The sequence below is a fragment of the Anopheles funestus genome, chromosome X, assembly GCF_943734845.2.
Source record: "Anopheles funestus chromosome X, idAnoFuneDA-416_04, whole genome shotgun sequence".
Taxonomy (NCBI): domain Eukaryota; kingdom Metazoa; phylum Arthropoda; class Insecta; order Diptera; family Culicidae; genus Anopheles; species Anopheles funestus.
In genome coordinates, this window is record NC_064597.1 from 950,705 (window position 1) to 963,622 (window position 12,918).

General features: G+C 47.2%; 1 protein-coding gene across 2 annotated transcripts; it reads right to left on the reverse strand.

Annotated features, from left to right (window-relative positions):
* Window positions 1-76: 76 nt before the first annotated feature.
* Window positions 77-12,479, reverse strand: LOC125765579 (peroxidase). 2 transcript variants are annotated; one of them, XM_049430887.1, is made up of 8 exons: window positions 12,333-12,479; window positions 11,863-12,153; window positions 3,399-3,551; window positions 3,150-3,323; window positions 1,594-3,087; window positions 1,211-1,489; window positions 1,040-1,136; window positions 77-967 (listed from the first exon to the last, which is right to left on the reverse strand). In XM_049430887.1, exons 2-8 carry the CDS (start codon window positions 11,868-11,870, stop codon window positions 926-928), a joined length of 2,247 nt encoding a protein of 748 aa, XP_049286844.1. In that variant the 5' UTR covers window positions 11,871-12,153; window positions 12,333-12,479; the 3' UTR covers window positions 77-925. The 2 variants fall into 2 exon arrangements, with proteins under 2 accessions (XP_049286844.1, XP_049286853.1); XM_049430896.1 differs by having other exon boundaries at window positions 11,863-12,157.
* Between the last annotated feature and the right edge of the window lie 439 nt (window positions 12,480-12,918).

Here is a 12,918-nt window from a genome sequence, read left to right on the forward strand (position 1 = left end):
TATTCGAGGAACCAAGTTCCTTACCCTGTTTGAGAAAATGTAAAAATTTAAATTAAAAATATAACACTCACACAGAACCGATTTGATCGAACAATTTATTATTTACATAAATATTACACAAAAACAAGGGCCGTTCTAAATAATAAAATAAAAATAAAATAAAACAAAATGCGGGAAAACGGAATAAACGTATTTATATATAAATTCTCTTAAGGTGAAGAACGTCTGTGGCGTAGCAGAAGAGGAAGGGGCACAGTTGCGCAACGTGGTAAGTCCACTGCCGGACTCTCTTGGCAGGCCGGCCGTTCTGCAGCGCATCAATCCAGGGAACTGAATCGAACACGTGGTTCCTATTGTGCAGGGTTTAGTTTTTCTTGTTTTTTTTTTTGTTACAAATATTGCCGGCACTCTTCTATCGTGAGGAGAAATTCTTGTATGTTTACCGCAAGAAGATGGCTTTCAGAAGAACATAAGTGTTCAGAATAGCTGTTAGATTCAACGAGATTTATGTACGATGCGTGTTCTAGAGCTCCGGATGTGTTCGGCGCACACTGCAACCACTTCGCTCGCTAATGGCCACTATTGTCTAGGTGTGTCTGTCGAGGTGTACCTCGGCTAAATGCGTTCTGGAGCAGCTTCTGCGCAGACACTGCTCGTAATTGTAACAATGTTAAGGGCGATTTGAATTCCAACTTGAAATGTGTATAATACAATGAGACAGTGGGAAATGGAGAAGGGCGTAAGAGAGGAAGAACAAGGGGAAGTGATGGTTAAATGCAAAGGTGGGCGTGACGTTTCGTCCACCTGGTATAACCAATCAGCTTGTCCTGGTCCAAGGCAGGACCAAGGCTACGATAAGTGGAATGATACATCTAGAATCTCAGCGTACATTGGGTGAGGGGTAGGTGACCAACATTTGGCTCCACTACTTGAATCCAATCGTCTCCGGTATGTCGTTCAGGAATTGCTTTAAAAATGGAAAATATGACTTGAGATTAGTACTAGCATAGCGATAGTTGGCTTAAGCCACATCACTTACATATTGATGAGGCGAATGAGTCTCGTGACCATAGTCGGCCCACTTGGACAGATCGATCGATGGAAGAATTCCACTCTTGCATGGCACTCGGGGGTTACTGTTAAGCAAAACAAATCAAAAAGGTGAAATTTTATAAAAGAACAATTGGTACGCCCTATGCACAATTCTTACATTTCGTGATCGGGCAGCACCATCGGGTAGATCTGCACGGTATCGATCAGGTCAGTATTGTCGCAGATCAAACGGGCAAGTTTCGCCTTACGGATCTCCTGCAGCTGTTCCGGTGTAAAGGAGGACGGCTGGTTTGGCAGCTCGTACCAGAACCGATCGCCGCGTCGCACGTAGCTGAACTGAGTGGCTATGATGCATGCAAAGGTCGGTCCCAACATCGAACCAGGCAGCGAACGTTCGGATACACCACCGGACCATAGATCCACATCAGCTGGATGGCTGTAAAAAAAACCCAACCAGGCAAATTAAACACACATCGCATAAGGATTCACAACGGACACTAGGATCCCGTTTAGCAAGGAGTGGAATCGACGTTTACTTACTCGAAGATACTCTCGTACCGCCGTACAGTTTCATTAGGCATGGAACCGAACAGCTCCTCGAAGTTGTCCGACGCTGGCAGTCCGCAGAACTTGCGGAACTCCATGTATCCGGGCACACCGAACTCGCGACCACGCTGCATATTGAACGACACCAGATCCATACCGAAACGGGCACCCTCCTTCTTGAACAGATGGTTCGTAACTTCCTGCGTGATCGAGTCATCCATCGCCTGTGCTACCTGGTTCATCAGCCCCATCAGATATTCGTCGTACACACCGGCACGGTAAAGATCGTACGGTCGGCGTATCAGATCCGACAAACGCTTGGAAGCGATAAACTTGTGAGCCTTAGACCAACGCTCTACGGCAGTCGGCAGCAGCGAATGTCCGAACCGGAACGCAGCCGACGCGAAGGAATCGATAATCGCCGGATTTACGTTCTCGTCATACCCATCCCAGTAGCCTTCCTTCTGTGTGAGCAAACCAAACTTCTCCATCACCTCCTTGCCGAGCAGTATCGGCAGGAACTCGTTGTACGTGATATGCTGGATGATGGCAATGTTGATACGACGCGCCTCCTGGAACAGCGTCTCATCGTCCCAGTGTGGGTTAATCTTGCCGAGCTCGGTCGCAACACGGTTGTGCTCGCGGGCCAACAGCGTGTGCATGCACGTCAGTACCAGCTGCTCGTTAACGCGGATCTCACCCGCCTCGAAGCAGAACATGCTCTTGTTCGGCCGCGTACAACCCTCATCCGGAATGTCCAGCTTCAGTGGCAGCAGATCCTTCAGCCCGTACTCGGCAAACACCGGGTTCATGCGCAGCAGCCCATTGTAGCCGGTGCGGAGTTTGCGCGTAAACTTCTCGTTCACACCGTAGATCGTGTTGCCATCGATCACGGAGGTGAGCGTGTTGAACTGTTGGCGTGATCCGAGCCGGCAGCCGGCACGGGGCGATGGGAAACCGCGCACGAAATCGATACACTTGACGTTAAACAGCCGGTAGAAGTAGTCATCGTCCGGGACGCGGATCTCATTACAGTACGGGTGCTTCAGATGGGGCGGACGCTTGCAGCATTCCTCCGGATCGTTGCGGTTAATCGGATCGAGCGGTGTAGCGGTCAGCGTAAAATCGTGATCCATAAACTGTCCCCATGCGATAACGAACACCGTACCGGCATGGTCATGGTAACCCTCGTCCGGATGGATCGTGCGGGAAACGACACGGGATAGTGGCAGGTCGTGACCGGTGATCGAAATGCGCGGTGCATTTATACCGTCCGAGTACAGTGGACCGATCAAGCGCTGGAACGGTGTCATCGCCGCACCCCACGTCGGATGCTTCAGGTTGTTGCACAGCCCATCCACACGGCGGTACTTGCCCGGGCGGCACTCCACACCGGACAGGAACGCTGGACACACTTCCCGGATCAGTGTTTTCGAGGTGTCGATCGAAGGGAGACCCTTCTCGATCTCTTCGTACGACAAACCATACCTAGGGAAGGAAAGCGACAGGATGGTATCGATGGAACAATAGCACGTGTACGCAGTACTTACGTTCTTGCGAGCTGAATCGAGATGTCGAGCAGCAGCTCACCGACGGTGGCAATATCCTCCGTCTTCCAGTCACCCTTCGGTTGCGATACGCGGATCCGCTTCCGGGCATCCAGGTACGCCTGGTTGATGGCATCGTACGTAATACAGGTGGTCGGGTCAGCATGCAGCGGTGCACTGTATGGGGGGTAGGATATGATAGCCCGGGATAAGGTATTGCGTTCGCCATTAGCCAACCTTCCCGATACTTACATTGTACCACGGAACAGATTAAGGTTGTAGTCAAAGGCGGACGATTTGCCGGGCCCGTTCACGTACAGTGCGCACTCGGTTGCGTGTTGATCGAAGGACAGAAACTGCCCATCGATGCCACCGATTGCAATAGCCGCAGCTATTGCCAGTAACCTGCGGGAAAGCGTGTTCAAACCGGTTTAATTATATCGCCACAGACATCGCCTATCTATCCCATATCCCGATCAACATTAATCTCCTGCTACAAACGCATATCGAACGTGACAACATATTCTTAATGATGGTGATCCAATTGTCTTCAACACCGTTTTGCTTTTGCATAACCCGAACGGTTGAGAAACCAATGTACCGGTTCGTGTTTCTTTTTTATTCTCTGCTTCATAATAACTGCTTCCAAGGACCTTGCCATTTATAGTGCGCAACAATGTCACGAATGTGAGAGACGGTCCAGTTAGTCTTGCGCTCGAGTGTCCAGGTCGAATACAGCGAAGGTCGTGGATCGAATCTAATCTCTCCACGGGTCTCCTCCAGCTAGCAGCTAGGTATTTTATTATTAACGTTGCGAAGTAAACATATGTCCTAGTGAGCTTAATAAAATCCCCCAAAAAGGAGAAGTTTCGAAAAGTTATACGTTTCGCGCGCCCTACTTTGTGCAGCCACCTTTAAGTCACCGTCACGTGGCAATGCCTAGGCTGGTTTAGTTTATTCCATTTTATTGAATCCACCCCAATCAATTGTTGCCCTTGGGGCGGCTGTGAGTCCCAATTCAGGACAAACCTTTGGTGCGGCGGGTGTGTTCTGTCCCGTCTGATTCGTCCCAACCCCGTTATACCTACCGGTCGGAGTATTACACCGAAACGAATGCATGCCGTAGCTGGCCTGTGCTAAACAAGCTGGCTCAAGGGAAGCGACATGCAAAAAATATTCCCAAGCGACAAGAGGGAGAGAGAGAGAGGTCGGATAGGCGAACGAGACAGAAACAACACTAGGTAGACGTAATGAGATCTCCAGCTAGTAAAACAAGAAATAAAAAAAACCGCACACATACATACGCAACGACCCACTGGAGCCAACGTACTGTGTACTTTCACTTTCGTTAATGTTTGGGCTCGTGCATGCTGAGCGGGTTCGACTGGCCGTATTCGTACGTGTGCGGCTGTGGCACACGCATTGCGTATCTGGAGCGCCCATTAAACTGACCGTAAGGGCCTTCCGGCCTGTCAAGAAGCTTAGCAGCGGGTGGGGAGCGGGTACGAAACGGCAAGCTATAAAGGCAATGCAAAAGGGATGTGTAAAACCTTGTCCCGTCCTGTCGGAGGTGTATATATCTTTTCTTTTTGCTTCGCTTTTGTTTCTCTCCCCAGAGTCAACATGATCGCCTTGTACAAGCCTTGTTCTTGGTTACAAATGCGTGCCGTTTCTGTTTCGGAGCTGCGTTTATGCGGTGCATTCTTTTACCAGCACAACCCAGTACCAGTGTGTCAGTACGCCGGTTAACCCGTTCGACAAATGCCGATTGTGCAAGTTGGCAACACTGGCCAAGCGGAGGTGCGCGGAGAGGGAAAAAATCAACAAGCACACATAATGAACAGCATCACAAATGAACGGCTTCTTGTGTTTCTTCAAGCAGAAGAGTTTGCAATCTGTGGCTGCATCACATATGCCAATGTGAATAGAGAGAGAGAGTGAGAAAGAGAGAGAGAGCGGGAGAGAGAGCTCGCACAATCAGGTCAAGCCCTACAATATCGATGTTGACAAAACCGTACGGATCGATGAGTAGTAGCACAGGTGCACAGGTTTTGCACACCGATGGCGGGTTGCGTCGTAACAAAAGCCACCGCAAGGTACCATGTCACCAATACGGTGGTACGATTGTTAGGCAAAAGGCATTCTTCTGCAATAGGCAATCCGAAAGGGATTCGATTCGCATCACGTTAACCCAGATAGCTTTCGGGTAGGGTTATTGGACTGCCATTGCGTCAGCTAGTAGCGTAGTAGGATCCTGCCCACTCTAATCACAAAATGGTGCCTGTGCGTGCTTTTTTTTCTTTTTTTTCTTTTCACTGTAAGACGATCGAGAGAACAAGCATGACGTTGCAGGTTACGTTAAAGTTCCATTTTTCTTCTTGCCTGTGTTTTCTTCTTCTTTTATTTGTCCTGTCTGCAAAACAGAAGTCTGTCTACCTTTTTAGACTTCAGCTTCGGATAAGACCGGAGAACCTGAACCGTAATATGATCCACGCGGTGGCTCTGAATCTGAAGCAAACATTACGTAAGACGTTCGTGTTCGCCGATAATCGTTGCCGAACCAGCGTTGTTGCCAACGCAATTTGCATTTGCAGTGAATATATTTGTATATTTATATATATATAACACCATAGCCGCTAAACAGCGCTCGACTCGAGCGGACTTGTGACCCACGCCCTTTATGCGCCTCCGGACGTTCTTCGCCATAAGTGGGCGGTACATTCACCTTTCGGAGTAACACACAGCCACAACTACATACCGACATTTTCGCAGTACTTTCTACTTGGGGCGAGTAAATGCAAACCGGGTGGCAAAAACTGCATCCAACTGCACTCGCCAATTCCCCCCCCCCCCCCCGTGGTCCGGAAGTTGTGGCCAGTACATCCCAAAAATGGTTAAGAAACAGAAGAGCGCACAACGAGTTTCGAATGTGACACGCGACGAACGTTACTGAAGGATGAGTCGGGTGGGAGTCCGATGACCGTTTTAGTACGAGCTATTGCAAGGGAATTTATTTACGATTGCAAGTAGTTGTAGTATTCTCCCCCTCTGTATCCGTTATCTTGAACTTTCGTCGGTGCATAAGAGAAATAGTAAAGATAGTAACACGATAGTAAAGATGGGTAAAGATTACTCGAAGAAATCAAATAAACCCAAACGTTTGTTTTTCACTCACCGCCAAAGTTGCACAAATTGGGCGAGACGTGTGCGGCGTGGAGTATGTTGCTGAAGCAGAGTGAAGGGAAACCCGATCTGAAACCAGATAGCTCTGGACGGAAAGTAAAAGCATTTCATCCCATCCCATTGCCGGGTTGTACGGTGCAGCGAACCGTGCAAAACCTGGTTGGAGGTTCCGGAGTCATTCCGAGCATTCCCCAACACATACACTCGCTAGCGGCCCTTCACCCGGTAGCTGCAGCTGCAACAACGCGTGATACGCGTCCGAACAGACACCCGGACGATACGGGTGAAAGGGAAAAAAAGTGTGACCCGATCCAACCCGCCCAGGAACGTACGAAATCCGGTCGGTCCGAAAATGGGAATCCAGTCCAACTGGAGTTTTTCGAGGTCGGCCGTAACGTTTCGAAAGCATATCCAACGCCTCCAGCCGCGACATATCCGATCGCAAGACCACAGCAACGAGACAGACCGGGCGGTCGGGATCCGCAAAAGGGCAACGACATCGACCGTGAAATTGGGCACGCTCGGCTTTACCGTAGGGTGTGTACCGATGGTTAATCGTGCCTTCGGACGGGAAACCAGTTCAGGACAGATGACAGCAAATCGGCTTAAGCTTACCGGAATGGCCGGAATGTATGCAATCGGAAGCGCATGTTGACATATTTTGTCGTTCGCTTTGAAGTGTATTTTTAAACACATTGCCTTAGTATGATGATTGATTTCAAACTCAAGTGTGGAAAGGTGTGACACGAAGGTTAGACACTGGGACGAAGATCTATTCAATAATGTAGAATATCTTCACAATAGTGTACTTTAGTGCAGTAAATTTAATACACTAAAGTATACGACACTAAATTCCCTTAGCAAGGATGTACTATAAAGTTCTTTGATAAAAATAAGTCTAAAAACTATTCAAACTGGCTAATACGTCTTTACGTCACAAAGGAGCAAATTTTGATTAGATTTTGCATACTACCAGGCGCTTGCAACGCAAAACAAAACTTCCCGTTTTGAGCAATATATACAGTTGAGTGACTTAAATTTACAACATGGAGACGCATTCGAAAATGGTGGAATGCGTCATCAAACTAATAGAAAAAAAAGAAAACAACAATAGCTTTTATTATTATCGTGTTGTGTTTTTGTTATTGTGTATCACTAATACTCAATTCAACAACAACGACACGTTTGAGAGCCAATAATGGTGGTGATGCTTTAATACAACTGGATAACTCAAGAAAGGAAAGATACATCATGGCTGCTTACTGTGGAATGGCAGGGCATGGGTATACATTGTTAATTCGATTCGTAATTTTGCTCGCAAACACGTCCCAATACCCCCAATGGGTATGTCTCATGTGTATTAGATGAGTTACATCACTTCATCTCCTGTACGATCCCCTTTACGCACCGCACCACCACTGGCTCAGGAAGCGAAATTTCAAGACGTGATCGTTTCACTTTAAAGCACAAAACATTCAAGTGCGCCCTCTGTCGGTTCGGTTGCTTTTTGGGGGGGGTTGGTTTTTTGGTTGGTTGATTTTATTCATTTTTTTTTCGCTTCATTTTAGCACAATGATTTTGGCATTTTGTTGTTGTTATTTTATTGGAATCGAATCGCGCAATCAAAAATCCCTCCCTGGTGAATGGCGTTTTGCGCTATTGCAATACTCTACCGCCCTCGATTGCTCATAATTAATGGAAGTGTTTCTTTGTTCAAAAAAAGTTAACTACAATGTGTCTTAAAGATGTTTAAAAAAATGAACACACACATACACCCAGCTCGTCTTCATTTCGGGTGCCATTTGCACGGAAAGTACTCAAACTAAATTTTAATGCTACATTCCCGCCGTCCTTTCTCTCCACGCCCCACCATTTTGAGACAATAAATAAGCGCCTTCAATGCGAGCAATGCGAATCCGGGGAAGGGGAGGGGTCACATCAGGCCGAAAGTTAGCCTCGCATACAAAAGCAAATGGGAAAAACGGGTGGCTCCATAAAAGCGATGGTCCATCTTCTGCTGGGAAGATGCCGGGGGCGTACGAATTGTAGCGGAATTGCTGATCGCGATGGGTGAGGGTGTTGGTGTATTTTTTTTTTACTCTCTGGTTTTAATTTACGACATGCATCCCCCGGCAAGGGGTAGCGATTGGGCAGCATTAAATGCTAATTTTATGGAGCAAACACCAAACGTGCGGCACCTCAACCTTGGCGGTACTGGCAAAAGAAAGATGGCGGTACCGTCGCGTCTTAATTGTAGCAGCTGATGCACCGAACGGAAGGTTGGAGGAGATTTGCAGCTAGGTGAGGTGAGAGAGTGATGTACAAAGCATTTTATTTCAGTGGTGTGAATCGCACAATGTCTTTCGTTTCGGTACACCAGTTTTGACTGCTGTTGCGGGTGAACAACTATTCACCTTTCGTACAGTAGTCATTGCATTCGTGCGGACGGTCGCGTCCTTGATATCAAATCTTCCGAAAGCCCATCCGACACAAGGTTTGTTATATTAAGAGCACTGTACGAAATGTATCAATAATGTTTACTCACAAAGAACTCTATTACTGATTAGTTCCTCTAGTACCAGTACACATCATCTTAGGAATTAGAGACGTCTAGGCAATATTGAAGAAGATATAATATCCAAGGTAGGCCTTTAAAGATATCTTTCAAAAAGGATTGTTGAAAGTCGTTGGACTAGATCTAGTAGAACTCCCAAAAGTCTATATCGCCCTCTGTTGGCTAACGCAATACACTATTAATCCTGTTATGGATGAGGATCTTAAGATGGAACATACGAAATCTTAGATAAAAGGATGTTCTGGCCAATATTGAAGAAATCTACATTCCTGACCATCAGCTTAGCTTATCAATTCCTAACCGGTTAGCATGAGCACTGGCGGAAACATTAGTCTTTGGCATTGGTGTCATTTTCTCCCGGGGAGTCCCACCGAGCAGACCTACTTTTTCGCGCCGAGTCTTAAAGCTCTAACGTGCTCTTCTCGCTTCAAAGCCACCCTGATCGGTACTCGACGATCAGTTAGAAGCGGAACGGTATTGGGAATCAAATAGCAGCGGTACGATAAGAAAAAAAAGCAACACACGACCAGAACTAAGAGCCCCAAATATTGGGGTTAATGACATGAAAATGGGCGAAAATGGTTGCGTATACCATGACGAAGAGGATGATGCATCTGACGTAAAAAAACAACAACTTGTTTCTTCGTGTATCTGTGGGGAATGCTAGCGCTGTTTGGTGACGTTGTCAAGCACATGTGTTTATGTATGCTGATCGTGGCCAGGTCACTGACAGTGAGCGAGTGAGGTGAATATCTACGATCACATACGACACACCGTGCGCCACAGGTGACACATGCGTTAGTGTGTAGATCTTGCAGAGGATGAGAAAAAAAGAAGATAGAAGCAGCAGGCGGTTAGGCAATGGAAAAAGGGCAAGGGAGAAAGCCTGGGAGAAAATACATAAGTAAATAAAGAAACTAGAAAGAAAATCAAGCCGGAATGTAGGCAGCAATAGAGAGACATAGAGAGCGAGGGAAAGAAAGAAAGCGAGTGAAAGAGTGCACGATAAACATAAAATGCCACCACCTGTCAAAGAATCGGTTGCTCAGTATCAACAACCGAACAACCGTTAGAGCGCTTCTGACTTTCCCGCAGTGAAATAAGAGAAGCGGCGTACCAGCGGGACAATATGCCGGGATCACACCCCATGTGGCAACTGGTGAGGCAGGTGGGATGCGTACAAAAGAACACACAACGAAACCGCTTGTCACGGAAGTGGCGTGACCTTCTTTCCGTGGATGGGAGAAGATTAGCATCATCAATATTATCGAAGCGTATTTAGAATCAACCATCATCTGCATACGACACAGGGTAGTATTGACGCGAGGGAGAATGGGAAATGGTTCTTAGTAAGGAAAAAAACTTTTGAGGGGTTTTTTCTTCATCACCTTAGCACCTCAGAGTTTGGGGCAGGAACTACGTCCGAGATTTAGTATTTGGTTGTGCTACTTCTCCTGTTGGTTTATTGATTATATCGTTATCACTTACTATGTTTGACACAACTTTGCTTTGGATCGTGCTGTTTTGAGTTGTTATTTAAATAACTAGGAGAGGAAGAGGGTCGTCACGTCAGAGGGACGACATAAGACGAAATAAAAAACGTTTACAGCAATCATCTCTCAGTACAGCCGAAATTCCGCTTCATCGTCATGTGGATTTAAAAAAAAGAGCACACCAACTTGCCTGCAATCGAACCCTTTCGCCTCTCGCAACAGGTCATTGTGTCAGACATCATTGCGCAATGGTCATTTTCAGCGTGTTTTAGCCTCGGAACAATCCTTCTTGACTGTCGGCGGTGCTGACAGATGATTCCTTCTTTGCAAAGTTATATGTGCAGCGCTGGAAGGCCACACTGTGATGTGTTAGACACAGCCAGAAGACCCTCTAGTATGTGGATCTACTCCATCACATTCCCCAAAACCTATCTAAGCTTCATCGTGCCATCGTAAAGCACCTCTTTAAAATGGGTCTTTGACGAAGCCATTGCTGAAGCGCGCGCGCGCACTATAAAGATCGCGAAGCGATGACACGTTCCATTTCCACCGCGCATCAACAACTCATCAACGGCACGAATCCGTACCGTTGGCGCACGATACAGCAACACAGGAATAGACACTATGGGGTTTTTCGTATTTCCCATTCACTCCTACTTTTTTTTGTCGTCTCTTCTCAAGCTTTGTTTCTAGATCGTGAAACTGTGGGTGCAGAAAATGGTGCAGAAACAGGGGTGCACGGTGTGTGCGAGCGTGTGGCCTACTTGAAAAACCGATTGCCGACCCCCACCGGCGAGGAGGTCTGCAGGGTTGACTACAGGAAGGTATGAGACGGTGACCTCGTGCGGGGAATAAGTTCTTCTTTCGGCGTACCGCTGCCCATCACCAGGTACAGGTGTTGCTCCGATGCCAGATATTGTGTGTGTGTGTGTACTTCACTGTCACTTTCGAAAAACCTTCACCGCATCCTTCCAACAACCGAACTGGCGGTTCGTCGCTTGATCGTACGTATTTTTTTTGTTCGGAGCGTTCTTTTGAAGTGTGGCGAACAGCTCGTTCCCGTGCATGTGTATACCTTTGATTGCCTCTTCTTCGTTTATCACACCGCTTCTTGGCATGCCAACGGAGCAGAGTAAAGAATTGGAAAGGAAATAGTAGCGTAGGGGTTTGTTTGCAACCCGTGCTTGAGACTACGGGCAACCACGATTGCCTCCTAAGGGGCAACTTAATCGTGACCCAAGAACTAGATGCCAGCTCCTTCAAACGTTTACACCGCAATCTCGCAGCTAATCAACCACCCAGCCAAAAACCATTCTGTTTGTTTCCATAACGTTTATCTACCCTTTACCTTCTCCCACTGGAAAGTATTCATCCCAGCAGCCTTCTAGCTTCTACTCGACCGGACTACTTTGAGGTGAGTGAAAGGATCCCGGGTACCTAGTATCGCACTGGTTCGGTGCCTTACCTGATCATTGTTGGTGTGTGACGAACTGCTAGGAGTTAGTTGATTGCGCACAGTAGTCTGGTTGACTGGTTATGACCGTTTCAACTCCAACACAGCGAAGAAGGCTTGCACGCTGCCTGCCCACTGTACGTATCACAACCTTACGGAAGTTTCGTTCTTGTTCGCACGGCGCAACACTAATCGATGCACTTTGATGATGGATGATTTGCTTGAAGCAAAACGGGACAATGGTACACACTACACGCAGCACACGCTCTCATCAACAAATTTAGATTCTTTGTTTTTTTAGGACTGCCTAGTTTTGAAGAGAATGATAATAATGAAGGGAATGGAGAAAAAGAAACATCGTAAGAAAAAAAATATATGATCAAACACACTAAGCAGGTGCCGTTACGTGTTAAGCGCTCCGAGCACCGGTGCAATAGCAAATCCTTAAACAATCCAATATAGTTATTCGAAAATTAACCTACGCGATAAGGCTCGCTACAGAAAAAACGCTCCACAACTAACTCGCACGCATAATACACTACGGTGGAAATGGTTTGCAACTGCGGAAAATACAAGACACACCCGTTACCGCGAACGGTTCAACTAGAACTGAGCGCACCGCACGAATTCGACACGGCACGTAAGGCTCGCGGTTCGTGGCTCCGGCTATGGGGAGTTGATGTTGTTGCTGTTTGTTTTTGTTTTTTTGCTTCTTCTTCTCCATTATTGGAGAAGGGAGATGGTGCGCGAAATGGTATGATGGTAAGGAAGGGCTGGAGGACAAGGGTGGTGGAGAGGGGGAGAAAGGGAGAGGGGGGGGGAGGTGAATGTGTTTTGGAGGATAGCTGCTGGGTTCAAAGGAGCCCAAAAACTACACTCAGCCACACATACATACAGAGAAATAACTACATAAACCTGTCCGTTCGGATGACTTTTGTCCCGCGTGTCGCACGCGAACTCCCGAAAAGAGGAGTCGCCCAGAGAGATAAAAGAAAACTTCTCCCTTTCTCTTTTGCGCACACACACACACACACACGCGCGTTAGTATACAAATCTGTAGCTGAGGGC